This window comes from Mobula birostris, chromosome 10, assembly GCF_030028105.1.
Source record: "Mobula birostris isolate sMobBir1 chromosome 10, sMobBir1.hap1, whole genome shotgun sequence".
Taxonomy (NCBI): Eukaryota; Metazoa; Chordata; class Chondrichthyes; order Myliobatiformes; family Myliobatidae; genus Mobula; species Mobula birostris.
Window position 1 is genome coordinate 14,244,898 of NC_092379.1, and position 27,885 is coordinate 14,272,782.

Consider the following 27,885-nt stretch of genomic DNA (forward strand, 5'->3'; position numbering starts at 1 on the left):
CAACCGTGATCTTCCTTCTCTATCCATGACCATGATTGCTCTTGGCAAATCTTTCTTACAGAAGGGGTTTGCCATTGCCTTTTTCTGGGCAGTGTCCTCACAAGATGGGTGACCCCAGCCATCATCTCTTCAGAGATTGTCTGCCTGGCGTCAGTGGTCGCATAACCAGGACTTGTGATCTGCTCCGGCTGCTCGTACGACCATCCACCACCTGATCCCCTGGCTTCACATGACCCTGATCGGGGGGAGTTAAATAGGTGCTACACCTTGCCCAAGGGTGACCTGCAAGGAATGACTTACACCTCCTTTGGTAGAGACGTATCTCCACCCCGCCTCCCAAAATGCTCACTGTTCATTCCTCTCGATAGACGTTTCCTCACCTGCTGAGTTCCTACACCGCTTCGTATGTGTGGGTGAATGGAAATGCTGAGATTCCTAAAGCGGGAGTAACATGGGTCAGTAGGCATTACACTGAGGGGTGGATGGGTCAGCAGGAGTTTGTATCCGAGCAGAGTTACAACCAAAGCATCTCTGCCGAGGATACAGCGAATGCCAGTCAGGGTGACTCTTGTCAGCCGATTAACGGTCTGTTTGTGGGGCCATCCCTAGGAATTCCAGCAGTTTGGATGTCTCAAGACATCATGTGCTCCTGGAAAGGTATTGGTCATTCAAGTCTTTTTATGCCAAGGTGGAGCATGTTACTTTCCAGTGGAGAGAGACCCAACAAGAGAATTGAGAAGTGGTTGGAGGTTCTGAGCTGGTTTTTAGGAAGAGAGTTTGGTAGCTGGAAATTGGTTGGTAGTGGGGTGTGACTTGTAGTTAGGGGAGTTGGTGGTTGGGGTTTAATAGTTGATGTTTTAGCAACAGCCTCTTCCCCACTGCCATCAGATTTCTGAGTGGCCCATGAACCCGTGAACACGACTTCACTTTTCCTTTTTTTGTATGCCATGCACCGTTCTGCTGCCACAATTTTCAGAACAATTTTCATGACATTTTTTTTTGTGATACAGCATGGAAGAGGCCCTTCCGGCCCTTCGAACAACACACACAAAATGTTGGAGGAGTTCAGCAGGCCAGGCAGCATCTAGGAAAAGAGTACAGTCAACAATGTTTCGGGCCGAAGGGTTTCCTCCAGCATTTTGTGTGTGTTGCTCAGATTTCCAGCATCTGCAGATTTTCTCTTCTTTGTGTTCTGGCCCTTTGAGCTGTGCTGCCCACCGACCCTTGAACCCTAGCCCAATAACCAATTAACCTACCAACCGATATGTCTTTGGACTGTGGGAGGAAACAGGAGCACCCGGAGGAAACCCACGTGGTCAAGGGGAGAACGTACAAGCTCCTTACAGGCAGCAGTGGGAATTGAGAACCCAGGTGGCCTGTTCTGTAAACCGTTGTGCTAACCACTACACCAGCGGTCCCCAACCACTGGGCCGCGGACTGGTACCGGGCTGCAAAGCATGTGCTACCAGGCCATGAGGAAACGATATGAGTCAGCTGCACCTTTCCTCATTCCCTGTCACGCACTGTTGAACTTGAACATAGGGTTGCCAACTGTCCCGTATTTGCCGGGACATCCCGTATATTGGGCTAAGTTGGTTTGTCCCATACGGGACCACCCTTGTCCCATATTTCCCCCGTTAAGGTAGAACGTTCCTATGAGACCTTTCGTGCCGAAATGGCGTGAAAAGAAGAAGCAATTAGCATTAATTTATATGGGAAAAATTTTTGAACGTTCCCAGACCCAAAAAATAACCTACCAAATCATACCAAATAACACATAAAACCGAAAATAACACTAACGTATAGTAAAAACAGGAATGATATGATAAATACATAGCCTATATAAAGTAGAAATAATGTATGTACAGTGTAGTCAGGAAGACGAAGGCAAAATCGATTTGTGGGGAAAAAAATCAGCACATACGCACATGCGCACGTCACGCCGGCGCAAGGCTTCATGGTCATGGTAGTCTTTTCTGGGGTAAAGTGTCCCGGGATTTGACTGCTACTTTTGTCCCTTATTTTGGAGTGAGAAAGTTGGCAACCCTAACTGTAAAAGACATGTTGAGGTGAGTTTAACCCCACTTGAACACCCACCCCCCGCCCCCCCGGTCAGCCGGTCCGCAAGAATATTGTCAATATTAAATCGGTCCGCGGTGCAAAAAAGGTTGGGGACCCCTGCACTACACTACTGAGCGCCCGTTACGTCAATATTAATAAACTGTATTCTGAGAAAGTTGTGCTTTCAACCTGACAATGTACTGAAAGAGTACTGCCTCATTAGAGGAGTCAAGTAATGTGATTAATTCCGAAGTAATGTTTCAAAGAAAATTTAAAGACAATACAACACTGGTCAATTGTTGTCAAATAATTACTGTCTGCACTCCCTTCTTACAATTAATCAAACTCACAACAGAGTCAACCCATCTTATACTAATTCCACTACTAACCAAGGTTCGTGGGTTACTCGGAAACCTAACTTTGGGAAAAAACCTGCGACAGGTGAGCCATCTGGGCTCGTCCCTCTTCACTCAGAGTTACCGAGGGATTCCTCATTAGTTTTGTTTTCTCCGCTTGGTAATATGCTGAAGTTCAGCGGGTTGTTACGTCTGACCTGAGGACGTAGTCAGAAGTGAACAGAGCTCTGGCCAGATGACGCTGGGGCTGGGCGCCCCTGCCGGCTGGTGGACGAGAAGGTAGACTTGGCTCGGCACACATGTGCTCCCCCACCGCGGGTGTTTACCGGGCGGCCGTGTGTAATGCACCCAGACCGACTGATGTCTAGCTCTTCTGCACTCCATAAGTAAATAGGACTCCACTCAGAATAAGTGGGTTGTGAATTTAAGACTGAGATAGGGAAGAATTTCTTCTATCAAAGTGTTCCTTAACCCAGACATGCAGTGGCCACTTTATTAGGTACCTCCTGCACCTAATGAAGTGACCAGTGAGTGGATGTTTGTGGTCTTCTGCTGCTGTAGCCCATCCACTTCAAGGTTCGATGCGTTGTGCATTCAGAAATGCTGTTCTGCACACCATTGTTGTAACGTGTGGTTATTTGAGTTACTGTCAGCTTCCTGTCAGATTGAACCAGTCTGGCCATTCTCCTCTGACCTCTCTCATTAACAAGGCGTTTTCACTCACAGAACGGCCCTCACTTGATGGTTTTTTTCCACACCATTCTCTGAAAACTCTAGAGACTGTTGTGCATGAGAATCCCTGGAGATCAGCATTTTCTGAGATACTCAAACCACCCCATCTGGCACCAACAATTATTCCACAGTCAAAGTCACTTAAATCACATTTCTTTCCCATTCTGATGTTTGGTCTGAACAACAACTGAACCTCTTGACCATGTCTGCAAGCCATTAAGCACTGAGTTGCTGCCCCATGATTGGCTGATTAGATATTTGCATAAAGCAAGCAGAAGTACAGGGGAGGGAATGTCGACTCAGACCATGGGAGGCCTGTGTCGGACATTTTCATGCCTTACAAGGCGCAGATTAGAAGTCTGTGTGGGGCGCCACTCCTCGCACAGACGCTAGAGCAATGTGTGGTTAAGTGCCTTGCTCAAGGACACAAACACACTGCCACAGCTGAGGCTCGAACTAGTGACCTTCAGATCGCTAGACGAACGCCTTAACCACTTGGCCACATGCACCTAATAAGGTGTACCTAATAAAGTGGCCACTGACTGTATCTAGAGGTTAAATGTTTGGATATATTGGAGGTTGAAGTAGATAGATTGTTCATGAGAAAGGCAGTCAAGTGTTACGAGAAGAGGCAGGTACATGGATGAGAAAAGTTGGAAGTGAAACAGAAAGTGCTGAAAATAGAGGGCCAGGCAGCATCTGTGGAAGGTGGAACAAAGTATTTCAGGGCGATAACATTTTCAATCAGTTCTGGTGCAATGTTGATGGTTAAGAGTTGGTGAAGTGAGAGTTGATTTTTCAATTGACTGGCTATGATTGGCTGTTTCATCAATAGAATTGCTTTGATTGGCAGGTTTTTCAACAGGTTGTCAAGTTTGTCAATATGCTAAGTTTGATTGGCAGGTCTGCCATTGGATTAGCTCTGAGCGACATATTTGTGGATAGATTGTCTTTGACTGATAATTCTAAGGCTGGATCAAGTTTGTTCAGATGGAAGTAAGTGATACCTTGCTTTGGGGCCAGCCAGCAAGAATGGAAACACGATCAGGTCTCTGGGAGCTGATATGTGGTCCACCTTAGTTTAACATTGCCCCAATCCTTGTCACATCCAATTGTGGGTTTTTTTGGGAATAATTATGAGGATCTAATGCATGCTCTTGCCGTTCCTGATCACGTTGCACCAAGTCTAGGTGGATTGGTGCCAGAAAGAGGCTCAACGGGGAGAGAAACAGATCTCGCTACTTTTAGGATTTGTTCAGCCGTATTTGGGAAATCTCCCAGTCGGGAGGGAAATGAGTCATCCCAATCATGCTGCAGCCAGCACACCCCTTTAGGCTAGTGGATAAACAGCAATTTTGGCCCAGGATTTGGGTCTTTGTGGGAGTGTGAAGGACAAATGGCCATCACAAGGTGAGCCAGAACTAGGAAGGAATAGACACATTGAAAAGTTCGAGCAGGTGGCGAAGGTGGATCTAAAGCACAGAACTGATTTCTCGCCACTGATCCCTTCCTGCCCTACTACGCCGAATTACCATTATAGGACCCAGTGCCTTTCTTGAAAAATCCATCGACCAAGTTCCCATAAATGTTTCAGTGAAATCGTGCGGAATTCCTGAGTTAATTGCTTTACAAACGATCATGCACACAAAATACTGGAGGAACTCAGCAGATCAGACAGCATCTATGGAAAAGATATATATACACAGCTGTATAACACCTTATATTCTGTCTGGGTAGACTCCAACCTGATGTCATGAACATTGAATCTTCGAACTTCCATCAATTCCCCACTGCACCTCTCCTTCACCGTTCCCCATTTCTGTTTCCCTCTTCCACCCCATCTCCTTACCTGCCCATCACCTCCTTCTGGTGCTGCTCCTCCTTTCCTGTTCTTCCCTGGTCTTCTGTCCTCTCCTATCAGATTCCCCCTTCTCCAGCTCTTTATCCCTTTCAACAATCAACTTCCCAGCTCCTTACCTCACCCCTCCCCCTCCCTGGTTTCACCTGCCACCTACCACCTTGTACCTCTTCCTCCCCTCTGCCCCACCTTCTTACTATGACTTCTCCCTTTCCTTTCCAGCCCCGAAGAAGAGTCTCGGCCTGAAGCATTGAGCATCGACTGTGTACTCTTTTAAGGCCATAACACCATAAGCCATAGGAGCAAAATTAATCCATTTGACCCATCGAGTCTACTCTGCCATTTCATCATGGCTGATCCATTTTCCCCTCTCAGCCCCAACCTCCTACCTCCCCCCCATCCCTTCATGCTCTGACCAATCAAGAATCTACCAACCTCTGCCTTAAATATATATATAAGGACTTGACCTTCACAGCTGCCTGTGGCAAAGAATTCCACAGATTCCCTACTCTCTGGCAAAAGAAATTCCTTCTCACCTCCATTCTAAAAGAATACCCCTCTATTCTGAGGCTGTGTCCTCTAGTCATAGACACTCCCACCATAGGAAACATCCTCTCCACATCCAGTGTATCAAGGCATTTCACCATTCGATAGGTTTCAATGAGGTCACCCCTCATTCTTCTGAATTCCAGTCAATACAGGCCCAGAGTCATCAAATGGTTTTCATATGACAAGCTGTTTAATCCTGGAATCATTTTTGTGAAACTCCAGTTTCATCATATCCTTTCTAAGATAAGGGGCCAAGAACTACTCACAATACTCCAAGCAAGGGCTCACTGCTGCTTTATAAAGTCTCAGCATTACATCCTTTTTCCATAGGTGCTGCCTGACCAGCTGAGTTCCTCCAGCATTTTGTGCATGTTGCTTTGGATTTCCAGCATCCGCAGGCCTTCTCGTACTTGAAAACACAAAATAACCTGCAGATGCTGGGGTCGAAGCAACACTCACAACACGCTGGAGGAACTCAGCAGGTCAGGCAGCATCCGTGGAAACGATCAGTCAACGTTTCAGGCCGGAACCCTTCGTCAGGACTGTAGGGGGAGGGGGCAGAGGCCCTATCAAGAAGGTGGGGGGAGAGTGGGAAGGAGAAGGCTGGTAGGTTCCAGGTGAAAAACCAGAAAGGGGAAAGATAAAGGGGTGGGGGAGGGGAAGCCGGGAGGTGATGAGCAGGAAAGGTGAAGAAGGAATAGGGGAAAACACAATAGGTAGTAGAAGGAGGGAGGTTTCCCTGCGTCCCCTCCCCCACCCCTTTATCTTTCCCCTTACTGGTTTTTCACCTGGAACCTACCAGCCTTCTCCTTTCCACCCTCCCCCCATCTTCTTTATAGGGCCCCTGCCCCCTCCCCCTTCAGTCCTGACGAAGGGTTCCGGCCCGAAACGTCGATTGATCGTTTCCACGGATGCTGCCTGACCTGCTGAGTTCCTCCAGCGTGTTGTGAGTGTTGCTTCTCATACTTGTGATGCTTGGAAAGTATAGAATTTGGCCCGGAGCGCAAGCAGGCTTTCTGTATGTATACATTATAACACCCCTGTGTCTGCGTCTCCCCGTGGTACTCGTACACGCTGACTTATCACACGGCCTTAGTCCCTTGCTCTAACCCGGCGTCCCAATTTTCTCCGCAGGTCCATGAACTATGTGATAATTTCTGCCACCGGTACATTAGTTGCTTAAAGGGGAAGATGCCGATCGATTTAGTGATCGATGAACGTGATGGTGGCTCCAAGTCTGACCTGGAGGACTTCACGGGATCCTGCACCAGCCTTTCTGATCAGGTAGGAAGCACAGGCTCCTCTGGTGTGTTGGTGGTGGGATGGGGGGAGTGGAGGGCAGTTTTATTGAAATGTAAACTTTCATTCATATCACTGCTCAGGACAGAACGTGTCAGGAGCCTATCAAACTCAGTTCTATGGTGGAGCATTGTACTTATGTGCGGTTTAAGGCCCTGGAGTGTGGCATTGTTTCCTGAAATGATCTTGTACGCTTCCTTTTCATTGATAAGGATGTGTTCCTTGTGTCGAGAAAGAAGCTGGAATTTACCCACTGCATTTAATTTTCATCTTCTTACAATGAGTTGGGAACGTGCTTCGCCTGCGAGCCAAAGCACTCTGCTGTCAGCCTGGCTTTGTGATTAGAGCACAGTGTCTGAGCTGTTTTACTTGCACCATAAAAAGAGAAAATTAGGAGAGCTGTGTGTTCATCTCGGCCCGTGGTTGTTCCGAGATGAGTGTGGTTGCCCGGGGAGAACCTGTGGAATTTTTTGCCACAGGTGGCCGTGGAGGCTGAGTCATTAGGGCCTATTCAAGGCAGAGTTTGATCGGGTGGCACCGTAGCTTAGCGGTTAGCACAACGCTTTGCAGTACCAGTGACCCAGGTTCAATTCCCGACAGTGCCTGTAAGGAGTTTGTACGTTCTCCCCGTGACCGCATGGATTTCCCCCCAGGTGCTCCGGTTTCCTCCCACATTCTAAAGGCATATCGGTTGATAGGTTAATTGGTCAATGTAAATTCCTCGTGATTCGCTCGCTCGCTTTAGGCCACATCTGGAAATTCCAGTTGGCGGATGATTTCCCTCCACACCGCTCTGACATATTGGGAAATCATGTGCTTGGCAGGTTACAGCAATGGTTTGCCTTTAAAGAGATCACCACCTCTTGCGGTGGATGACCAGGACGTCTCAGTGCCTTGTCGTGCTCTCAGCGCTCCACCAACGCCTGCTGGCCTGCCTTCCTGACTGTTGGACCATTGATCAGTCTCCTCTGCTCCATCCGCCAGGGCCAGACTTCACACACTGGGATAGGCAGATCCCCTACCTCACTGAGGCTCAAAGACCCGCCGGCTACCCTCACCTGCCGAGACGGTTTACTGGGGTGTGGCCGCTGCGCGTTCTACAGCTACTTGGAGCCACAGGTGAGAGCTGAGCGCCAGGTGGGGACCAAAGGTGGACGAGCTGTCCTGAAAAGGGCACGGCAGGCCCCCCCATAAGCAGTGCTACCCCTCCCTAGACACCCCATACACCCCTCGTGATTAGCTTAGAATTAAACCGGGGGTTGCTGGGCGGTGTGGTTTGAAGGGCCGGAGGGGCCGATTCCGCACGGAATAACTTCTCAATTGGTCAGGGCATGAAAGGATATGGGGAGAAGGCAAGAGATTGGTGCTGAGGAAGAAAATGGATCGGCCATGTTGAAATGGTGGAGCAGACTCGATGGGCCAAATGGCCTAATTGTGCTCCAATATCTTATGGTCTTTTGTGTGTAACACTATAGGTTAGTATACTATGGACTGATGAGGTGATTTTGCACGAGAGTGGTCTCATCTAGCAGGGAACTCCGTCCGTTTGACCTTGAGTGTCTGATATGTTAGGTATGACATTTATGGGGGGGTGGGGGGAGCTCCAGGAGCTTCAGCGTGAGTTGCTGTAAGCACAGTGGCTCGCTACTCAGATGAGTTAGGTGTGTTCAACTGATCTATAACTAGTACCCTGGAAGGGCTGAGTAGAACCCTTCATTGGAGAGGGTTCAAAGGAGGTTCACAGAAACAGTTCTGGGGTTGAGAAACTTATCATACCAGGAGCATTTGACGGCTTCGGGCATGTACTTCACATGTACTCCGGTGACCCCTGTTTCCATCCGGGGGTCAGTGTGGACATGGTGGAGGATTACAAATACCTGGGGATACGAATTGACAATAAACTGGACTGGTCAAAGAACACTGAGGCTGTCTACAAGAAGGGTCAGAGCCGTCTCTATTTTCTGAGGAGACTGAGGTCCTTTAACATCTGCCAGACGATGCTGAGGATGTTCTACGAGTCTGTGGTGGCCAGTGCTATCATGTTTGCTGTTGTGTGCTGGGGCAGCAGGCTGAGGGTAGCAGACACCAACAGAATCAACAAACTCATCCGTAAGGCCAGTGATGCTGTGGGGATGGAACTGGACTCTCTGATGGTGGTGTCTGAAAAGAGGATGCTGTCTAAGTTGCATGCCATCTTGGTCAATGTCTCCCATCCACTACATAATGTACTGGGTGGGCACAGGAGTACATTCAGCCAGAGACTCATTCCTCCGAGATGCAGCACAGAGCGTCATAGGAAGTCATTCCTGCCTGTGGCCATCAAACTTTACAACTCCTCCCTTGGAGGGTCAGACACCCTGAGCCAATAGGCTGGTCCTGGACTTATTTCATAATTTACTGGCATAATTTACATATAACTATTTAATTATTTATGTTTTTATTACTATTTATTATTTATGGTGCAACTGTAACAAAAACCAGTTTCCCCCGGTATCAATAAAGTATGACTATGAATTCAAAGAATGAGGGGGATTCTCATCAAAACCTATCGAAGGTTGAAAGGTCTTGAAAGGGTGAATGAGGAGAGGATGTTTCCTATGGTGGTGAAGTCCAGGACCGAGACTTCACCTAGGACCTGTTTCTGAGGAAACAGCCTCCGAATAGAGGGATGTCCATTTAGTACGGAGATGAGGAGAAATTTCTTTAGCCAGAGAGTGGTGATCTGTGGAATTCGTTGCCACGGGCTGCTGTGGAGGCCAAGTCATTGGGTCTATATAAGGCAGAGGTTCATAGATTCTTGATGAGTCAGGGCATGAAGGGATATGGGGAGAAGACAGGAGATTGGGGCTGGGGGGGAATTGGATCAGCCATGATGAAATGGTGGAACGGACTCAATGGGCCAGATTTCCAAATTCTGCTCCTATGATCTTACAGAATGGGGCATGGGCAGAAGAAATGAGTTAACTGGTGAACTCCCAGATGCATCATACATAGAAACATTTACAGAAGGCCTGAATTAAATCAGAAAATGCAGGAAATGCACAGCAGACTGGGCAGTGCCTGAGGAGAGAGAAATAAATGTAGTGTTTCACGTTGAAATGACCTCTCATTGACCCGATCAAGGTAGTCCTTTAGAAATCGGAATCGGCTCTCTCCCATTCGTGCATGTTTTTCCCCAAGAATACTTTCACAGCCTTGTTCCTGAGCGTTTCCCCAACTACCATGTCCCATTAGAACAGGGGGAGGGGAAATTTCATTGGCCAGAGGGTGGTGAATCTGCGAAATTCATTGCTACAGGTGCCTGTGGGGGTCAAGTCATTGGGTATGTTTAAATGTTCAAAGGTTACGGGGAGAAGCAGATGAATAGGTTTGAAAGGGATGATAACTCAGCCATGGTGGAATGTCTGAGCAGACTCGATGGGATGAAAGGCTTGATTCTGCTCCTTTATCTTATAGTTCTATGGACTTATTAACAAAGCACTGACAGATCTGTATTTTTTGTTTATCTCTCTGTCCTATTCTGAATCTTGTCTAATTTGAGAGATGTGCAACATAGAGACCTATAGTATAGAAACAGGCCCCCTTGCCCACATTAATACTTAATTTCTCTACGCCTTACACACTCAAGTACCTATTCTGATACTGTTTAAACGTTGTTACCATGCCCTTAATATCCAGATTGCTAATTTGCTCTCTGGCACTGAATTTTTCTCATTAAATATATTACATTTTTCTGACCTTCCTCTATTTTTTAGATTAAAGTCCTGTATATAGCCGTAATTATTTAATTCACCAGGGCACAGGATACAGCATGGTCAAAGTATAGTTTGTAATATATGCAATTTACAAGCACCAGCAATGATCACATTTACAACTGGAAAGCAGCCACCATCATCAACGACCACCTCCATCTAGGCCAGCAGTCCTCAACCACTGGGCCGTAAAGCATGCGCTACCGGGCCGCGAGGAAATGATATGATTCAGCTGCACCTTTCCTCGTTCCCTGTCACGCACTGTTGAAGTTGAACATAGGGCTGCCAACTGTCCCGTATTTACCGGGACATGGGCTAAATTGGTTTGTTCCGTCTTTCCCCCGCTAAGGTAGAGCGTTCCTATGAAACCTTTCGTGCCAAAGTGGCGTGAAGCGAAGAAGCAATTACATTGATTTATATGGGAAAAATTTTTAAGCGTTCCCAGACCCAAAAAGTAACCTAATAAATCATATCAAATAACACATAAAACCGAAAATAAATAACACTAACATATAGTAAAAGCAGGAATGATATGATAGATACACAGCCTATATAAAGTAGAAGTAATGTACGTACAGTGTAGTGAGGAAGATGAAGGCAAAACCTTCATCTGGGGGAAAAAAGATCGTCACGTTCGCTCATGCGCACATCACATGCGCACGTCACACATGCGCACATAGGTGCCCGTGCAAGGCTTCATGGTCATGATAGTCTCCTGGGGCAAAGTGTCCCAGGATTTGACTGTTACTTTTGTCCCTTATTTGGGAGTGAGAAAGTTGGCAACCCTAACTGTAAAAGACATGTCCAGGTGAGTTTAACCCTACTTGAACATCGCCCCCCCCCCCCACCCCCAGTCGGCTGGTCCGCAAGAATATCGTCAATATTAAACCGGTCCGCGGTGCAAAAAAGGTTGGGGACCCCTGATCTAGACCATGCTCTCTTCTCACTACTACCATCGGGTAGGAGGTACAGGAGCCTGTGGTTCTGGAACAATTATTACCCTACAACCATCAGGTACCTGAATCAGCACAGATAACTCCATTCTCCTCAACCGTGAAAAATGACTGATGGAATTTAATGCAGACAAGTGTGAGGTGTTGCCTTTTGGGAGGATCAACCAGGGTAGGACTTACCATGGTGAACAGTAGGGCATTGAGGAGTGTGGTAACACATAGGGATCTGGGAATACAGGTCCGTAATTCCTTGAAAGTGAGGTCACAGATAGATAGCGTCATAAGGAAATCTTTTGGCATATTAGCCTTCATAAACCAAAGTATTGAGTACAGGACATGGGATGTTATGTTAAAATTGTTTAAGATATTGGTAAGTCCGAACTCAGAATACAACTTGCAGTGTTGGTCACCCACCTACAGGAAACTGTAAATAAAATTGAAAGAGTGGAGAGAAAATTTACAAGGATGTTGCCAGGACTTGAGGACCTGAGTTATAGGGAAAGGTTGAATAGGTTAGGATTTTATTCCTTTGAATTTAGAAGATTGAGGGGAGATTTGATAGTGGTATACATAATTATGAGTGGTATAGATAGGGTAAATGTAAGCTGGCTTTTTCCACTGGGTGGGACTACAACCAGAGGTCATGGGTTAAGGGTGTAAGGTGAAAAGTTTGAAGAGAACATGAGGGGAGACTTCTTCACTCAGAGGGTAGTAAGAGTGCAGCATGAGCTGCCAGTGCAAGTGGTGGATGTAGGTTCGATTTCTCCATTCAAGAGAAATTTGGGTAGGTACATGGATGGGTATGGAGGGCAATGGTCCAGGTGCTGGTTGATGGGGCTAGGCAGGTTAATTGTCTGGCACAGACAAGATGGGCCAAAAGGCCTGTTTCTCTGCTGTCGTGTTCAATAGCTCCATGACTAGGGTTGCCAACTTTCTCACTCCCAAATAAGGGACAAAAGTAGCAGTCAAATACAGGACACTTGTGTTTACCCCAAGAAAGACTACCATGACCAGTGTGTGTGTGTGTGAGTGTGTGTGTGTGTGTGTGTGTGTGTGTGTTACTCTGCATTTCCAGCATCTGTAGGATCTCTTCTGCTGAATATTCCTTATTTACTTTTACTTATTATTAGTATGATTTGCCTTTCCTCTTGCACATTGGTTGCTCGTCAGACTTTATTTTTGTACAGCTTTTCATAAATTCTATTGTATTTGTTTATTTTCCCGTAAATGCCTTCATGGAAAAGATTCTCAAAGTAGTACACAGTGACGTATATGCACTGTGATAATGAATTTACAGTACTTAGATTTTGACCTGCTACTTAAGGAGAATTGTAAGTTTACAACCAGCCCTTCTCTTATTTTTACCCCCCGCCCAGCCAGTTAGGATACCCCTCGAGTGAGTGGGATAACCTTCTGCACCAGCCTCATTCTAATACTGCCTCTTTTTTCCAGTTTCTCATCCGGAATCCCAGCAATTCCCTGGCTTGCTGCAACCTTGGCCAATGACTCTTTTTTAAAATTACCAACACAAATCACCGATTCTGTGTTTTTTTTCCCCATTTTTGTTCTGTCCACCTTTTAAGCAGCGGGATTCTGGGCTGACTGAGCTGGGCCCCACATAGCGGCAGAGAGAAATCGGGAAACTTGCCAAGGCTGTGCCTCGACCTCTCCCGATGGGTTAGGAAGTGTGCATTAGAACTGCACAGCACCGCTGCCAGCCTGAGGTATGGTAAAGCCATTACCTACAAACATCGTCTCACATAGCTCGCATCAGACAAAAGGCATACTGTTTGCTGAAGCTGGGAGACTGTCCAAGCATCAGCCCTCCCCATTCCCCTCCACTCCCTGCCTCTGCTGATTTTGAAAGCAACTGATTCTTTGCTTGTCTTGTGCGTGGTTTGATGATATAAGGGTTTGTGCTGTCAGTGCCATGGGGCAAGGTCTGATCACCCTCAGGGTGTGCTGGTGGTCGAGTAAGCTGCTTGGGAGAGGGGTATGCGTGAGACCCCCACCCCACCTCCCACACCAGACCCCCAGAGTGGAATGCATTCTCCCTCGGCCACTAGGAGAGCCATAGGACACCACAGCACAGAAACAGGCCCTTTGGCCCATCTATTCTGTGCCGAACTATTAACTGACCTAGTCCCATCGACATGCACCTGAACCCATAGGCTGCCACGCTGCTCCCCGTCCACATAGCTATCCAAATTTCTCCTAAGTGCTGAAATCGCTGCAGAGTCCACTGCCAAGAAGGCTCACCAGTGCCCTTACTTCCTGAGAAAACTAAAGAAATTTGACCTGTCCCCTAAAACCCTCGCTAATTTTTACAGCTGCACTGTAGAAAGCATTCTTCTAGGGTGCATCACAACCTGGTATGGAAGTTGTTCTGTCCAAGACCGAAAGAAGCTGCAGAAGATCGTGAACACGGCGCAGGACATCACACAAACCAATCTTCCGTCCTTGGACTCACTTTACACCGCACGCTGTCAGAGCAGTGCTGCCAGGATAATCAAGGACACGACCCACCCAGCCAACACACTTTTTGTCCCTCTTCCCTCTGGGAGAAGGCTCAGGAGCTTGAAGACTCGTACGGTCAGATTTGGGAACAGCTTCTTTCCAACTGTGATAAGACTGCTGAACGGATCCTGACCCGGATCTGGGCCGTACCTTCCAAATATCCGGACCTGCCTCTTGGTTTTTTTGCACTAACTTACTTTCCATTTTTATATTTTCTATTTATGATTTATAATTTAAATTTTTATCTTTACTAATTTTTACTATTTTTAATATTTTAAATATTTCATATTTGTAATCCAGGGAGCGGGAAGCGCAGAATCAAATATCGCTCTGATGATTGTACGTTCTAGTATCAATTGTTTGGCGACAATGAAGTATAAAGTATAAAGAAAATCGACCCTGGATCCACCATTTCCACTGGCAGCTCGTTCCACACTCTCACCACCCTCTAAGTGAAGAAGATCCCCCTCATGTTCCCCTTAACCCATAAAAAGGGTGACTATTTTCTAAAGCCAGTCCCGAGATGGACAAACCTATAGTGAGCCAACTCACTGGATGGAACACAGTATGCCACGGTGTAGAACATTAACTGCTTTAGACCATAAGACCATAAAACATAGGAGCAGAACGAAACCATTTGGCCTAATCCGCCATTCTATCATGGCAGATTTATTATTCCTCTCAACGCCATTGTTCCTGCCTTCTCCCCGTAACCTTTGACACCCCGACTAATCAAGAACCCATCAACCACAACTTTGAATATACCCAATGACTTGGCCTCCACAGCCATCTGTGGCAATGAATTCCACAGATTCACCCACATCTGGCTAAAGAAACTCCCTTCATCTCTGTTCTGAAGGGGCATCTTTCTATTCTGAGGCTGTGTCCCCTGGTCCTGGACACCCCCACCCCCCCGCACTAAAGAAAACATCCCCTCCACGCCCAGGTACAAGAGTGAAATGTTCATTCCCACCAATGGAACCCCGCCCTGTACCACAGGTACATGGTTCTCTACGGCGATACAGGTAGACAAGTTGACAAAGAAGGCAAGGAGCACTCTTGCCTTCATCGATCATAGCGCTGAGTGAAAGAGAACAACTGTACAAGATGTTGGTGAGATCACACATGGAGCATTGTATGTGGTTCTGGTCGCCCAGCGATATGGAGAATTTTATTAAGATGGAAAGGGTACAGAGGAGATTCACTGCAATGCTGCCGGGTTGCGACGGGTTGAGTGATAAGGGGACAATAGAAGGGCTGGTGGTATTTGCCCTGGAATGAAGAAGACTGACAGGTGACACAGAGGCCACGGCCTCGGACTCCAGCGGCGTCCTTGAAGAATGGAGATGAGGAGGAATTTCTTAAGCCAGAGAGCGGTGGATCTGTGGAATTTGTTGCCACAGGCGGCTGTGGAGACCAAGTCACTGGGTATGTTTAAGGCAGAGGTTGATAGATTCTTGATTAGTCAGGGCATGAAGGGATACGGGGAGAAGGCAGGAGATTTGAGCTGAGAGGGAAAATGGATCAGCCATGATGAAATGGTGCAGCAGACTCGATGGGCCAAATGGCCTAATTCAGCTCCTATATCTTCTAGTCTTATGGGTGACCTTACAGAGATATATAAAACTATGATGAATCTACTATAGATAATGTGATTGGTCATGAGAGTTCTACCCAGGGAAGGAGAGGCTAAACCTGGAGGCATAGATTTATAGTGGTGACCTGAAGAGAAACATTTTCACAAAGGGGTTGGCAGGTCGATGGAACAAACTGCCAGAGGAAGTGGTAGAGGTTCAAAGTAAAATTTATCATCAGAGTACGCACATGTCACCACATACAACCCTGAGGTTCTTTTTTCTGTGGGTATACTTGGCAAATCTATAGAACAGTAACTGTAAACTGTAAACATTGGGAACTATAAACTGTAAACACACTGTGCAAAAACAGATTATAAATAAATGGCAGTAAATAATAAGCATAAAATAACAATATAACAGAGTCCTTAAATGAGTGTAGTTATCCCCTTTTGTTTCTGAGCCTGATGGTTGAGAGGTAGCAACCTGGTGGTGCAAATCCAGATGCTCTTGGACCTTCTACCTGATGGTACCAGTGAGAAGAGATCATGGCCTGGGTGATGAGGATCTTTGATGGTGGATGCTGCTTTCCTACGGCAACGTTTCACGTAGATGGGCTCAGTGGTTGGGAGGGCGAAATCCACCACCTTTTGTAGGATTTTCTGCCTAAAGGCATCGGTGTTCCCATACTAGGCCGTAATGCAGCTACTCAACACACTTTCCACCACGCATCTGCAGAAGTTTTCAATGACATGCCAAACTTCTGCAGACTCCTGAGGAAGTAGAGGTGCTGTTGTGCTTTCTTCGCAATTATATTTATATGATGGGTCCAGGGCAGGTCCTCTGAGATACAGGTTAATACAAAGGCAACATTTGAAAGGCCTTTACATGGATAGGAAGGTTTAGAAAGATATGGGCTGGACGTGGACAAATGGGAAAAACTCAAGAAGGCACCTTGGTTAGCATGATTGAGGCCCTTCTTCAGGACTCTGATGAACAGCCCGGAACATCGACTGATTAAAACCATGGATCTTAATGTACGGTTAAGATCCAACGTGTGCGTTAACTTTTGGGCGATACCCTGATAAGTAACATCTGCTTCTCCCACCATAGACGCCGTCTGACTTGCTGAGTGTCTCCAGTATTCTTTTTGGTTTTATTTCAGACTTCCAGCATTTGCAATTCCTGAATTCCGCCTTGTTCCTGTGCAATGATGAGGCATCCTGGGGTGGGTGGGCTGTTGGCGAAGATTCTATGGACCTTCCCAGAAATCCAGCACGTTAAACAGGACACGTTTTCTGTGTATTTTTTTTCGGCTGATGTTCATGCTGTCTAATTATTGAAGCCTCACATCTGTCTGACGTTTAGTGAAAACCAGACACACACGAGACAGCTGCAGTTGCACTGAGCGTGTTTTATGATGTTCCTCTGAGCAAGCCTTGCAGGAAATGGATGGAGGTCAGTTGAAGGAACAAGCCGGTTTGGTTGTGAAATGCGGCCAGAAGTATAAAGGATGAGGAAGGGGATTCAAGCTTCAAACAGAGTTTCGCAGGAGCTGGCCATCACCGCTGAGGAAAATGCCTTCTGTTGAGCCCCCAGAGCAATGGCAAGCTTAAGTGTCCTTGGCTGTCTGTGCTTCAGTCAGTCTGGAGCTAAGACATGCAGCAGCTGGTGAACCAGGGCAGGGGTCGAGTCTTGCGAAATGTCAGTTGCGCGTCTATTTAGAAAAAGGGAAAAAAACAAACTCGCCTCTTGGAATGCCGTGCTCTCTCTCTCTCTCTCTCTCTCTCTCTCTCTCTCTCTCTCTCTCTCTCTCTCTCTCTCTCTCTCTCTCTCTCTCCATGGTACAATTCTGCAGAATATTCTGAGGGTAGCAACAACTGCTTTCAGATTTTACCGGGGGGACACCGGAGCTGTCAATGAGGGCACAGCCGCACGCTGTGGCCCGGTAGCGTAGTGGTCAGCACAACAGCCTGCAGTACAGGCAACCGGGTTCAATTCCCGCCACTGCCTGTAAAGAGTTTGTACGTTCTCCCCATAACCGTGTGAGTTTCCTCCAGGTGCTCTGGTTTCCTCCCACAGTCCAAAAGACGTACCATTTGGTAGGTTAATTGGTCATTGTCCCGTGATCAGGCTAGTGTCAAATTGGAGTTTGATGGACAGCATGGCTGGAAGGGCTGGAGAAGCCTATTCTGTGCTGTATCTCAATGAATAGCTTCATTCTTTTGGGGAGTAGTTAGCTTTGTACTGTAGGATACACTTTGTGCCCACTGCGAGCATCCGCAGCCTGCAGTCTGACAGTGGTCACATGGTTGGCTCTTCCAGAACACACTGAGAGCACTCAGCAGGCCAGGCAGCATCTGAGGGGAGAGAAACAAGAGTTAATGATTCATGTCAGAGACTCTTCATAAAAACTTGTCTCTGACCTCTGACCTCAATGCTGATTCTCTCTCCACAGATGCTTCCCGACCCACTGAGTATTTCCGTCGTTTCCCGCATTTTTTCACCTTTCCATTTTTTTTGTAATTATTTTGTTTGATTTTCATGATCTGCTTTGTTGCTTCTGATCGAGGAGGAGCAAGGTGCTCCTTCCCTCTGCTAGCCTGCAGGTCACCCTCAGGTAAGGTGTAGCAGCTGCCTAGCGACTCCCCCCCACCTCCAATCAGGGTCGTGTGAAGCCAGGGGAGCAAGTGGTGGATGGCCGTTTGAGCAGCTGGTGCAGATCACAAGTCCTGGTTCTGCGACCACTGACAGCAGGTAGACTACCTCTGACGATCATTGATAATGGCTGGGTGGGTCACCAGTCCTGTAAAGACATTGCCCAGAAGAAGACCACTTCTGTCGAAAAATTTTCCAAGAATAATCATGGTCACGGAAGGACCATGATCGCCCACATCATACGACACAGCACATAGTGATGATGATAATGATTCAGAATCATACATTTAGAGGCCACTTAATTAAATACACATGAACACCAGCTCATTAATGCAAATATCTACTCAGCCAATCATGTGGCAGCAACTCAATGCCTAAAAGCACGCAGGCATCGTCAGTTGTTGTTCAGATCAAACATCAGGATGGGGAAGAAATGTGATCAAAGTGACTTTGACTGCAATGATTGCTGGTGCCAGATGGGGTGGTTTGAGTATCTCAGAAACTGCTGACCTCCTGGGATTTTTCACACACACAACAGTCACTGAAGTTTTCAGAGAACAGTGTGAAAATAAACAAAAAAAAAATCCCTCCAGTGATTGGCAGTTTTTGTGGGGAAAAAAACGCCTTGTTAGTGAGAACAGTCAGAGGAGATTGGTCAGACAGGTTCAAGCTGACAGGAAAGAGACAGTAACTCAAATAACCACACGTTACAACAGTGGTGTGCAGAAGAGCATTTCTGAATGTTCAACACGTTGAACTTTGAAGTGGGTGGGCTACAGCAGCAGAAGACCAGGAACATGAACTCAGAGGCCACTTTATTAGGTACCTCCTATACCTAATAGACTGGCCCCTGAGAGGACATACATTGGGCACCAGATATAACTAGCTCAAGGAAGTGACATGATATCTCCTATACTCTCTGAGAGCGCGGCCGATTTAACTTTGAGTCAGGAAGCTGTAAGCAAATCATAAACACAAAAGATGCTGGAAATCCAACCAGAGCCACACGCACAACACGCTGGAGGAACTCGGCAGGCCAGGCAGCATCGGTGGAGAGGAATAATCAGTCGATGTTCCGGGCTGAGGCCCTTCATCAGGACTCTGATGAACAGCAACACACATAAAAGTTGCTGGTGAACGCAGCAGGCCAGGCAGCATCTCTAGGAAGAGGTACAGTCGACGTTTCGGGCCGAGACCCTTCGTCAGGACTAACTGAAGGAAGAGCTAGTAAGAGATTTGAAAGTGGGAGGGGGAGAGGGAGATCCGAAATGATAGGAGAAGACAGGAGAGGGAGGGATGGAGCCAAGAGCTGGACAGGTGATTGGCAAAAGGGATACGAGAGGATCATGGGACGGGAGGCCCAGGGAGAAGGAAAAGGGGGAGCGAGGGAAAGCCCAGAGGATGGGCAAGGGGTATAGTGAGGGGGACAGAGGGAGAAAAAGGAGAGAGAGAAAAAGAATGTGTGTATATAAATAATGGATGGGGTACGAGGGGGAGGCGGGGCATTAGCGGAAGTTTGAGAAGTCAATGTTCATGCCATCAGGTTGGACAGGATTGGTTGGAGAGGGCCGGCCGCTGTGACGGTAGAACTGTCTGCCCTACAGTGCTCGCCCTGCTTGTGCGTTCAACACCCTGTAGCAAGAATTGACTTCACGTTCTTTTTGACCTGGAGGTAGGTGCACTGCCCCCAGGTTACGATTGCACGTCATATTGCAAACCTCAATGATGGATGATGTAGATATTTATTTTGTTATTGAACATGAGAATTGACCGTCAGTTTCTGTTTCCCAGCCCGAGCTGGCGTTGGGAGGTAGTGGAGGACTGTCACGTTGACCAGCAGCAGTCATGAGGTGAAGTACTCCCACAAATTCAGAATCAGGTTTACTATCACTATGCAAAAGTCTGAGGCTCATATGTATAGCTAGGTGCTCGGACTTTTGCACAGCACTGTATTTGTCAAAGAGGAGCAGAGAGCGAGTTTGTAGATGTGGTGGGAGCAAAGGATGCTGGGAATGGCAAGGGCTTAGCACTGTGGGGAGGGGTGTGCGACCGATGGCAGAGAAAGAGTGCCAGAGGTCAGGGCTGGCACAGGTGCAGACACACCCAGCCCTGAGACACCAGGCAAGGTCATCCCATTCCAAACAACTGGGTTAATGATCATTACAAAATGTCCCTCTGGTGCTTCTCGCTCCCTCCCCTCTCCTTTCATCTTTCCCCAACCACGATTCCCCTCTCCCTGCCCGCTTCCCACTCTCAGTCCAGAATACAAACCCATATCAGAATCAGGTTTATCATCACTCAATCTGACTCAATCTTACTAACTCTTCCTTCAGTTAGTCCTGACGAAGGGTCTCAGCCTGAAACGTCGACTGAAACTCTTCCAATAGATGCTGCCTGGCCTGCTGCGTTTACCAGCAACTTTGATGTGCGTTGCTTGAATTTCCAGCATCTGCAGAATTCCTGTTGTTACTGACATGAAATTATTTTTTTTTGTTTGCGGCAGCAGTACAGTGCAATACATAAAATCACGACAGAACTGTGCAAGACTCTTAGGCTCCCTAGCTAAGAGTCTGAGTGCCTAAGACTTTTGCACAGTATTGTATAAGATCACTTCTCACTCTGCTATGCTTCAATAAATTTGTTGTTTTGTGGCCACAGTAAACCGTTGTTATAACAATAAATAAGTAGATTAATAGTGCAAAAAGGGGAAGAGTGAGGTAGTGTTTGTGGGTTCATGGACCATTCAGAAATCTGATGGCAGAGGAGGGGAAGCTGTTCCTAAATCGTTGAGTGTAGTCTTCAGGCTCCTGTACTTCCTCCTTAATGCTAATAATGAGAAGAGGACATTTCTTGGATGGTGAGGGCCCTTTAATGATGAGTGCAGACTTCTTCAGACAATGTCTTTTGAAGACGTCCTCAGCTGTGGGGAGACTCTGACCACTGTGGAAATGTACTTTCCGGTGCAATTCAATTCGACTTTCCGTTCCCATAGTGACGTGTCTGTTCACGGCCTCCTCTACCGCCAGAGTGAAGCCAAAGCGAGACTGGAGACGCAACATCTCATCTTTCTTCTGGGTGGACTCTGACCTGATGCCATGAACATTGATCTCCCCAGCGTCTGGTAATCCCTCATCCCCTCCTCAGCCTTTTGCACAGTACTGTATGTCACGAAATTCGTTGTTTTGTAGCCGCAGTAAAACATTGCTATAATAAATAACTAGTGTAAAAGTGGGTTCGTGAGGTAGTGTCCACTCGTTCATGGACTGTTCAGAAATCTGATGGCAGAGGGGAAGAAGCTGTTCCTAAATCGTTGAGTGTGTCTTCCGGCTCCTGTACCTCCTCTCTGATGGTTGTATTGAGAAAAGGGCATGTTCTGTGTGCTGAGGGACAGTTTGACTGAGGAACTCTTGTATTTTGACTGAGGGAGAATGAGGCATTGGGGGCTTCCCTTTGCTGTTCAGGTGGTGAATTTTGCCATGCGCCTGCTGACCTTCTCCGAGGCAGTGAGAGCGGCTGTTTCTGAAGTTTCCATCGGTGAGTTGTAGATGGCAGACGTTACAGCCAGAGTATACAAGAATGTTGCTTTGTCCTGGCCGGCTCACAGTTCAAAGCTCAAAATAAATTTGTTATCAAAGTCCGTATATGTACATTTGTTACCAAAGTATTTGAAAGAAAATGAACCTCAGAGTATTCACCATCATCATCATCATCATGTACCGGGTCGTAGGACATCATCATTATGCGCCGTGTCATATGACATCATTATTATGTGCCATGCCATATGACGTGGGTGTTCATGGTCTTTGATCGTGATTGTTCCTGGCAAATTTTTCTACGGAAGTGGTTTTCCATTGCCTTCTTCTGGGCGGTGTCTTTACTAGACGGGTGACTCCAACCGTTATCAATACTCTTCAGAGATTGTCTGCCTGGTATCAGTGGTCGCATCACCAGGACTTGTGACCTGCACCAGCTCCACTACCTGCTCCCGTGGCTTCACATGACCCCGATCGGGAGTTGGGGCTAAGCAGGTGCTACACCTTGCCCAAGGGTGACCCGCAGGCTAGCGGAGGGAAGGAGTGTCTTACACTCCCTTTGGGAGAGACACGTCTTACCCTGCCACTCAGTACTACCATATAGTTACTACCTTGACATTCATTTCCTTGTGGGCATTTACAGGGAAAGAAGAAATGCAGTAGAATATATGAAAAATAGACAAAGACTGACAAATAACCAATGTGCAAAAGAACACAAATTGTGCAAATAACAAAATAACACTGAGAATGTGTGCTGAAAAAAACAAGCCCCATGAGAGTTGTTGGAGCTGCATGTATTTAAATGCCCTTGAATGGAAAAGCTGACAAAAAGTAGTGGATACGGCCCAGTCCATTACGGGTAGAGCCCTCCCCACCATTAAGCACATCTACACGCAGCACTGCTACAAAAAATTAGTATCCATCATTGAGGACCCCCACCATCCAGGCCAGGCTCTCTTCTTGCTGCTGCCATTGGGAAGGAGGTACAGGAGCCTCAGGACCCACACCACCTGGTTCAGGAGCAGTTACTACCCCTCAGCCATCAGGCCCTTGAACCAGAGGGGAGAACTTCACTCATCCATCACTGAAATGCTCCCACAGCCAATGGACTCACTTTCAAGGACTCTTCATCTCATCATCTTGATATTTATTACTTATTTATAATAATAATTATTATTATTATTATTATTTCTTTTTGTTTTTGCAGTTTGTTACCTTTTGTACACTGGTTGTTTGTCCATCCTGTTGGGTACGGTCTTTCATTGATTCTGTTGTGCTTGTTAGATTTACTGTGTATGCCCCAAGTAAATGAATCTGAGGGTTGAATATGGTGACATAGAAGTATTTTGCTAATACATTTACTTTGAACTTTAATAAACTTTATTAAAGTAACAAAAACTAATTTTTAAAAATCTTGAATATCACCATTTAAAAGACTCTGTGGATAGGAAAGGTTTAGATGAGAGATTCTCAACCTTTTTTTATGCCATGGACCAATACCATTAAGTAAGGGGAGCATTGACTCAGACCATGAGAGGCCTGCGTCGGGAATTTTCATGCCTTACAAGGCGCAGATTGGAAGTCTGTGCAGGGCGCCACTCCTCGCACAGACACTAGAGCAATGTGTGGTTAAATGCCTTGCTCAAGGACACAAACACGCTGCCACAGCTGAGGCTCGAACTGGCGACCTTGAGGTAACTAGACGAAAGCCTTAACCACTTTGCCACGTGCCCACCATTAAGTAAGCTGTCCATCAACCACAGGCTGGGAACCTCTGATTTAGAGGGATAGAGGTCATAGACAGACAAATGGTACTAGCTTAGAGGGGCATCTCTGTCGGCATGGAGCTTTTGGGCTGAAGGGCCTTTTTCATCTTGTATTGTTCTTTGACTCTATCCAGGCACAGCACGTCACACTGCTGACATGCCACGTAAATAGTGGAATGGCTCTGAGCTGTAGGGAAAAACACGTTCTGTGGCTGGCTATACTTGGAGTTGAGGGTGATTATGTGCCTGGTATGATGCAGCTTACTGGAGAGTCAGCAATGAGGAGTCAAGAGAAGTTAGTCAGACATGAGCTGGAGATGGTCACAGCCTGGCACTGTGACGTACGTGTGTTAATCCGCAGCCATTAGCCCAGGCCTGACTGCTAAATACTGTTCAGATCTCACTCCATGAAAGCAGATTGGAAATGGAACCATTGGGCTTTCAGCCAGTTGATCATGCACAGGGGTGGATGCATGGGATGTTTAGGTACTTAATTGCACTAGAAGCACATAGTTGGAGTCAAAGTAAATTTATTATCGAATTACCATATACTACCTTGAAATTCATTTTCTTGCTGGTATTAATAGGAAAATAAACAAATACAATAGAATTAATGAAAAGCTACACATAAAGACTGACAAGCAACCAAAAGAAAAGGCAAATCAAGCAAATAATAAAAAAGGGAATAAATAATACTGAGAACATAAGGCCATAAGATATAGGAGCAGAATTAGGCCATTTGGCCCATCAAGTCTGCTCCACCATTTCATCATGGCTGATCCATTTTAACCATATAACCATATAACAATTTACAGCACGGAAACAGGCCTTCACGGCCCTTCTGGTCCGTGCCTAACTTTTCTCTCTCAACCCTATTCTCCTTCCTTCTCCCTGTATCCCTACGTACCCTGACTTATCAAGAGCCACCGCCTTAAATACACCCTTATATAGCCTCAGCATTACATCTTTGCTTTTGTATTCTAGTCCTCATGAAATGAATGCTAACATTGCATTTGCCTTCCTCACCACTGACTCAACCTGCAAGTTAACCTTTAGGGAATTCTATGTGAAGACCCCCAAGTCCCTTTGCACCATGGACTTTTAAATTTTCTCCCTGTTTAGAAAATAGTCTGTGCTTTTATTACTTCTACCAAAGTGACTGACCATACACTTCCTGACACTATATTCCATCTGCCACTTCTTTGCAATTCTCCTAATCTGTCTAAGTCCTTCTGCAGGCTCCTTATTTCCACAACACTAACTGCCCCTCCACCCATCTTCATATCACCCACAAACTTGGCCACAAAGCCATCAATTACACCATCCAAATCATTGACATATAACGTGAAAAGAAGCGGCCCCCAACACCGACCCCTGCAGAACGCCACTAGTCGCCGGCAGCCAACTAGAAAAGGCTCCCTTCATTCCTGTTCTTTGCCTCCTTCCAGTCAGCCAATCTTTTATCCATGATTCCTTGAAAGTAAGTCCATTGATTGTAGAATCAGTTCCAAGTTGAGGTGAGTGAAGTTATCCACACTTGTTGAAGGGTTATAACTGTTCCTAAGCCAGGTATTGAGGGACGTAAGGCTCCTGTGGCTCCTGCCTGTTAACAGTACTGAAAAGAGAGCAGTCTTCAATATTATCATAAAACTTCAGTTTTTACATAATTTTTTATTGTAACACGTCAGATGATAAATTTGGCATATTTCAGTAAAAATAATAGCAACACACGCAAAATACCGGAGGAATTCAGCAGGCCGGGCAGCATCTATGGAAATGAATAAGCAGTCATTGTTGTGAGCAGAGTCTCTCCTTCAGGACTGGAAAGGACGGGGGAAGTTGCCAGAATACAAAGGCTGTTGGGAGGGGAAAGAGGGCAAGCTGGAAGGTGATAGGTGAAGGCAGGTGGGTGGGAAACGTAAAGGGCTGGAGAGGAAGGAATCTGATGGTGGAGGAGAGCAGACCTTTGGAGAAAGGGAAGAAGGAGGGGCACCAGGTGAGGAGAAGAGGTAAGAGGCTAGAGTGGGGAATAGAAGAAGAGAGAAGTGGGGGGATGAAAAAATTTACTGGAAGAAGAAATGGATGTTCACACCGTCAGGTTTGAGGCCACCTAGTTGCTCCCGCACCCCGAGAGTGGCCAGATCATGGCAAAAGAGGACTGACATGTTGGAATGGGAATGGGATTAGGAATTTAAATGGCGGAGATGGTTCTCTGTGCTCAGTGTCAGAAGGCTGGTCGGAGGCTCAAAGTTTTCGGACGGACTCAGAGTTGGACTGTGGCCGGGTGCTTCCTGGATGCTGCATCGGCAAGTTTGCAGTGCTGGAAGCTCATGGCAGGGAGAGTTTCTCCCTTCTACTGTCCGTGTGAGATGATGAGTCGATCGGGACTTTGAGACTTTTTTTTCACCCGTGCCCATGGTCTGCTCTTTATCAAATTACGGCATTGCTTTGCACTGTTGTAACTATATGTTATAATTATGTGGTTTTTGTCAGTTTTAGTCTTGGTCTGTCTTGTGTTTCTGTGATATCATACCGGAGGAACGTTGTATCATTTTTTAATGCATGCATTAAAAAATAAATGAGGCAATAAACAAGGACTGAGCGTCCTCATAATCTAATCTAAAATGGTTGGCCACCAGGAAATTCCGCTTTTGGCTGATGGAGCAGTGGCGGTCGACAAAGTGGCCCCCTCTAGCCCTAATTTCTGTTGGGTCTCACCAATGTAGAGGAGGCCGCATCGGGAGCACCGGATACAATAGGTGACCCCAACAGATTCACAGGTAGTGTTGCCTCACCTGGAAGGACTGAATGGAGGTGAGGGAGGTGGTAAATGGACAGGTGTAGCATTTCTGTCGCTTGCAGGGATACGTACCAAGAGGGAGATTGGTGGGGAGGGATGAATTGTATCCTGACGGGAGTGATCCTTGTGGAAAGCGGAGAGTGGAGGGAGGAGTAAAGATGTGCTTGGTGGTAGATCCCGTTAAAGATGGCAGAAGTTGTGGAGAATGTGTGTTGGATGCAGAGGCTCACGGGGTGGCAGGTGAGGACAAGAGGAGCTCTATCCCTGTGAAGGCGGCGGGAAGGTAGGGTGAATGCAGGTGTCTGAGAAATGGAGAAGTGGGTGAGGGCAGCATCAATGGTGGAGGAAGGGAAACCCCATTCTTTGAAGAAGGAGGACATCTCTGATGTCCTGGAAAGGAACGCTTCATCCTGGGAACAAATGTGACAGAGACGAAAGAAGTGAGAAAAGAGAATAGCATTTTTTTTTTACCAAATACAGTATGGGAAGAGATATAGTCATGATAGCTGTGGGAAACAGTAGGTTTATAAAAGATGTTGGTAGACAGTTTGTCTTCTGAGATGGAGACAGCTTGATCAAGAAAGAGGAGGGTGGACCAAGTAAATTTAAGGGCAGGGTGAAAGTTGGGCGGTGTATGGGTGCGTGAAGCAGCACCAATGCAGCCATCATTGTAGCACAGAAAGATTTTGGGAGCATTACCAGGGAAGGCTTGGAACGTGGACTGTTCTACGTAGCCAACGAAGAGGAAGGGAAAGCTGGGGTCCATGCTATCCCTCGAGTTAGGGGAAAGTGGGAGGAGCCAAAGGAGACATTGTTGAGGGTGAGGACCAGTTCTGCCAGATGGAGGAAGGTGGTGGTGGAGGATAACTGGTGTTGGGTCTTTTATTGAGAAAGAAGCAGAGTTCTTGGTGCAGGATAGATGTGCACAGGGACTGAACATCCATGGTGAAAATGAAGCGGTCCGGGGCCAGGGAATTTAAAGTTGGCGATGAGATGGAGAGCATGCAAAGGGTTGCCGATGTAGGTGGGAAGGGGCCGAACCAAGGGCGATGGAATGACGTCGAGCTATGCGGACACGAGTTCAGTGGGGTAGGAGCAGGCGGAGACAACGGGCAAGCTTGTGGATCTTGAGCAGGGGGTAAAAGCGAGCAGTGCAGGGTGAGAGAACCCTGACCTTGGTGGCAGCGGATGAGAGTTTTCCAGAGTTGATGAGGTTAGTGATGGTGTTGGGGAAAGCTTACTGATGGTCTGGAGTTGGGTCCTTTTCAAGGGGTAGGCACGAGGAGTTGTCTGAGAGTTGCTACTGGCCTCAGCAAGGTAGAGGTCACTGCACCACACTACCACAGTACCTCCTTCGTCTGTGGGCCTGATGGTAAGGTTGGGATTGGTGCAGAGAGAGCAGGGGGCAGTTCATTCAGAGGAGAAGAAAGAAGAGCTGAAGTTGAGAGCCAGTTGATTTCTTGTCGGCAATTAGAGA

The 27,885-nt window shown here is 46.8% G+C and overlaps 1 protein-coding gene across 17 annotated transcripts in view; it reads left to right on the forward strand.

The window, feature by feature from the left end:
* LOC140203835 (homeobox protein Meis1-like) overlaps positions 1-27,885 on the forward strand; it is a 437,451-nt gene that overhangs the window by 216,071 nt on the left and 193,495 nt on the right. For 12 of the 17 annotated variants that reach the window (XM_072269947.1, XM_072269949.1, XM_072269948.1 and 9 more), the window contains 2 exons: positions 6,691-6,840; positions 7,840-7,974. In XM_072269947.1, the coding sequence (XP_072126048.1) occupies positions 6,691-6,840; positions 7,840-7,974 (285 nt within the window). Of the gene's footprint in view, positions 1-6,470; positions 6,575-6,690; positions 6,841-7,839; positions 7,975-27,885 lie in introns of those variants that run through there. The other 5 variants (XM_072269945.1, XM_072269953.1, XM_072269946.1 and 2 more) reach the window with 2 other exon arrangements.